This window comes from Wyeomyia smithii, chromosome 1 (assembly GCF_029784165.1).
Source record: "Wyeomyia smithii strain HCP4-BCI-WySm-NY-G18 chromosome 1, ASM2978416v1, whole genome shotgun sequence".
Taxonomy (NCBI): domain Eukaryota; kingdom Metazoa; phylum Arthropoda; class Insecta; order Diptera; family Culicidae; genus Wyeomyia; species Wyeomyia smithii.
In genome coordinates, this window is record NC_073694.1 from 27606896 (window position 1) to 27610685 (window position 3790).

The 3790-nt window shown below is 44.3% G+C and overlaps 1 protein-coding gene across 1 annotated transcript; it reads left to right on the forward strand.

Annotated features, from left to right (window-relative positions):
• Nucleotides 1-195: 195 nt before the first annotated feature.
• Nucleotides 196-2167, forward strand: LOC129732413 (zinc finger protein 728-like). Its single transcript, XM_055693286.1, has 3 exons — nt 196-535; nt 599-1081; nt 1170-2167. Exons 1-3 carry the CDS (start codon nt 324-326, stop codon nt 1879-1881), a joined length of 1407 nt encoding a protein of 468 aa, XP_055549261.1. The 5' UTR covers nt 196-323; the 3' UTR covers nt 1882-2167.
• The last annotated feature ends 1623 nt before the right edge of the window (nt 2168-3790 follow it).

Here is a 3790-nt window from a genome sequence, read left to right on the forward strand (position 1 = left end):
AACAGGCTTTCTTATCTCATTTACACAGTCAAGGTATTGAGACTGAATCCAAAATTAATATCAAATTTATATAAAACTCAACAAATTTATTTGTTTCTTCCTTCGCTATAGCACGAAGATTCCATACGAAGGTTTCCAGTAATGAAAATTTGGTGTGTATGTTCACAGTTGACTTTTATCATATCAAGTTGAACAAAAAGTTTTAAGCGTGCATAACATGTTTTTGTTTTGTAAAGTGGAAAGTTCAGTTTTTATTATGATAAAAGTTCAGTTTTCATTATGATAAATTATGCTACTTTGAGTACGTCAGTTTTGTGAGCAGAATGGAGGAAACCTCCCAAATAAAGATGGTATCTCCAATGAAGTCTGAAAAGCTAGTAATATCGGACACTTCACCTGCGGTCGAGGAAACTCCATTCGAAAAGAGCGCCCTAAGGGAAGTTTCAGCTACTGTGAAACAAGAACCTGTAACGGATATCACCGGTGAAGCTGGGACTACAGCAGCTTGTAACGAGAATACAGTTTTTAGCTCCAGGTAATTTTATCCTATTATTTATTTTTTTGCAATTGTTTTATCATGTCCTTCTTTTGATTGTAGCAATTCGATCGGTTTCGAATTACGTCCTGTCGATTCTGGTAATGATTCACGAAAAAAGAACATTTGTGAATTCTGCAACCGACAATTTACCAAGAGATGCAAGCTGGAGAGTCATAGAAGAATTCACACCGGGGAACGTCCTTTTGCGTGCGATATTTGCAGCGAAACGTTCAGCACCGCTAAACGTCTGCGGTACCATAAAAGTGTTCATACAGAAGAGCGAAATTTCGAGTGCGACATATGCAAGAAGCGTTTCTTTCTGAAGTCACAAATCTCGTACCACATGATTTTACACCGCACCGCGTGTCCGCATAAGTGTCAGGTTTGCGGCAAAATATCCGCAAGCAGTAGTCATCTCGTAACACATATGCGCAGTCATAGCGGTGAGCGACCCTTCAAATGTGACATCTGTGGCGCATTATTCAAGAGAAATGATGCGCTAAAACAGCATTCGAGGATTCACAAGATTGTTCCTTTTCCAAGGTAAGTATTTGTGCTCGTTTGGCCTCTCTAGATTAGGGAAAATTCCAGCATGTGATTGTAAACCAGTTTATTTTTTCTTCTATTGTAGCAACGCGGACATTACTATGGAGCCAAACCATCCTATTGAAGAAAAACCTTTTTACTGCGACATTTGTGGTTTAGCATACAAGTGGGTTCATAGTTTGAGAGAACACAAAAGGAAGCACACTGCTGTTGAGAGGCTGTATAAATGCGAAATTTGTGGCAAAGGATTTTCGAATTCTGAAACGCTCACACGACATATGACTTGTCATACTGAAGAAAGGCTTTTTCATTGTGATGTTTGCGGTACATCCTGTAAGTCAGCTAGTCGTTTGAGGCATCATAAGATAAAACACACCTCAGAGTGGCCGCATAAATGCGAATTTTGTGACAAAAACTTTCTATTTCGTTACTTATTAACGCAGCACATGTCTTGCCACACGGATGAACGGACTTTTCAATGCGATATTTGTAATGCATCATTTAAGACAGCAAACAGTTTGGGGATCCATAAGCAAAAGCACACCTTGGAGAGGTCGCATCAGTGTGAAATTTGCGGGAAAAGCTATCTATTTCTCAGTCTACTGAAACAGCACATGCTTTGTCATACTCATGAACGGCCTTTCGAGTGCACTGTATGTAGTCTCTCGTTTAAGTCAGATCAAAGTCTAAGAAATCATGAACGAACGCACAAGCGTGAGCACAAATGTTCGGTTTGTGAAAAAGGATTTCCTTATCCTTCATTCCTCGTAAGACACATGTTATGTCATAAGCGGTGATTGGATCAAACTGTCTTTTGAATATCCACAAGCGGAGGTCACATTTGGAGTGTCAGTTCGAATGGTCGTAATGCGAGATACGGTTTGCATTAAGACAAAATCGTTGGGTACAAAACGTTTTTATTCAGAAGAACCACCTTACGAATGCTTTATTTGCGGTTCGACATACACCTCACAGTGGTGCGTAACGGTATCACCACAGAAAATGCAATAGCCAAGATTATTCACAAACAAAAATTCCAACTGGCAAGAAGTATAATAAAGGCAATTTAAGAAAATAACAAAAAACTCCACTTAACCATTAACCCTAATTTTGCATTTAATTTTATCTTCTTTTTTTTTTAATTATAACAAATTAGCCGCTAAAAGATTAGCCCATCAGCGTGGACCACCAAACCCCGCCTCCCAACTCAAGTCTCTGTAGAGGGCAACGAGCTTGCGGTGGTCGACGAGTACATGTATTTGGGGTCACTAAACAATACCAACAGCAAAGAGATTCAGATACGCATCCAGGCTGGAAATCGTTCCTAATTTTCACTTCGGAAGACACTTTAATCAAAGCGAGTGCGACGACGCACGAAGCTGACGCTGTACAAAGCCCTGATAAGACCGATAGTCCTCTACGGAATCGAACTACAATGATTCTCGCGGGGGACCTAAACTTACCTTACCTTACCAATCAGACGAGAGCCGTGGTGGCTCGTGCTGTATCAAGAATTTGTCGCCATGTTGCTCGGTTTTGGGCTGTGTTTCGATAGTTCCCCAGGTGTCTCATCACCTCTCCTTCGATCTGGTCGAGCCATCGTGCACGCTGCGCCCCTCTATTTCTGGTGCCGGTAGGGTTACTGAAGAAAAGTGATTTCACAGGGTTGCCGTCCGGCATCCTTACGACATAACCGGCCCACCGCAACCTATTAACTTTCGCCAGGTTTGCAATGGGATTCTCTCCAAGCAGCGCATGCAGTTCGTGGTTCATGCGCCGTCGGCATTCTCCGTCGTCCGTCTGTACTCCACCGTAGATAGTCCGTAGCACCTTTCGTTCAAAAACTCCAAGAGCGTTAAGGTCCTCCGCGAGAAGCATTGTTGTCTCGATCCCGTAGAGGACTACCGGTCTTATCAGGGTTTTGTACAGTGTCAACTTCGTGCGTCGTCGCACTCGATTCGATCGAAGTGTCTTCCGAAGTGCAAAGTAGGCACGATTTCCTGCCTGGATGCGTTTCTGGATCTCTTTGCTGGTGTTATTGTCGGCGGTCACCAGTGACCCCAAATACACGAACTCGTCGACCACCTCAAGCTCATCACCGTCTACAGAGACTTGTGTTGGAAGGCTGATGTTGTTTTCCTTGGAGCCTCTCGCTCGCATGTATTTTGTTTTCGACGCATTCATCCGCAGTCCGATCCGTCCAGCTGCGGCTTTCAGTCGGGCGTAAGTTTCCTCCGCCGTCGCAAAGTTACGTGATATGATGTCGAAGTCATCCGCAAAGAACTTCATGAATATCGGGGGCTGGTACTCGGTCATCCGCTGCTGGTGCTCCTAGGTCAGTTCCTGCTCCGCTTCTGTTTACTGTTCCGCCATTCAGGTGTCCATCGAAGTACTCCTTCCACCTGTCGACCACCTCGCTGGCATCCGTGAGAAGGTTCCCATCCGCGTCGTTGCACATGTCGGCTTGCGGCACATAGCCTCTGCGGGACTGGTTTACCTTTTCATTGAATTTCCGCGTTTCACTGGCACGGTATAGCTGCTCCAGCTCCTCATGCTCACGATTCTCTTGCTGGCGCTTCTTTTGTCTGAGAATCGTGGTCATGTCGTTCCGTGCCCGTTTGTAATTGGCCTTGTTCTCTCTAGTTGGACTGCCCAGGTATATCGTCCAGGTCCGGTTCTTCTCATTCACCGCTGTCTCGCACTCCC

Excerpts from the sequence above, each read along its gene's own strand:
- LOC129732413 (XM_055693286.1), top strand. The coding sequence starts at position 324 with ATGGAGGAAACCTCCCAAATAAAGATGGTATCTCCAATGAAGTCTGAA. Across the intron at positions 536-598 it reads AATACAGTTTTTAGCTCCAG|CAATTCGATCGGTTTCGAAT; the intron begins GTAATTTTATCC and ends TTTTGATTGTAG. Across the intron at positions 1,082-1,169 it reads AAGATTGTTCCTTTTCCAAG|CAACGCGGACATTACTATGG; the intron begins GTAAGTATTTGT and ends CTTCTATTGTAG.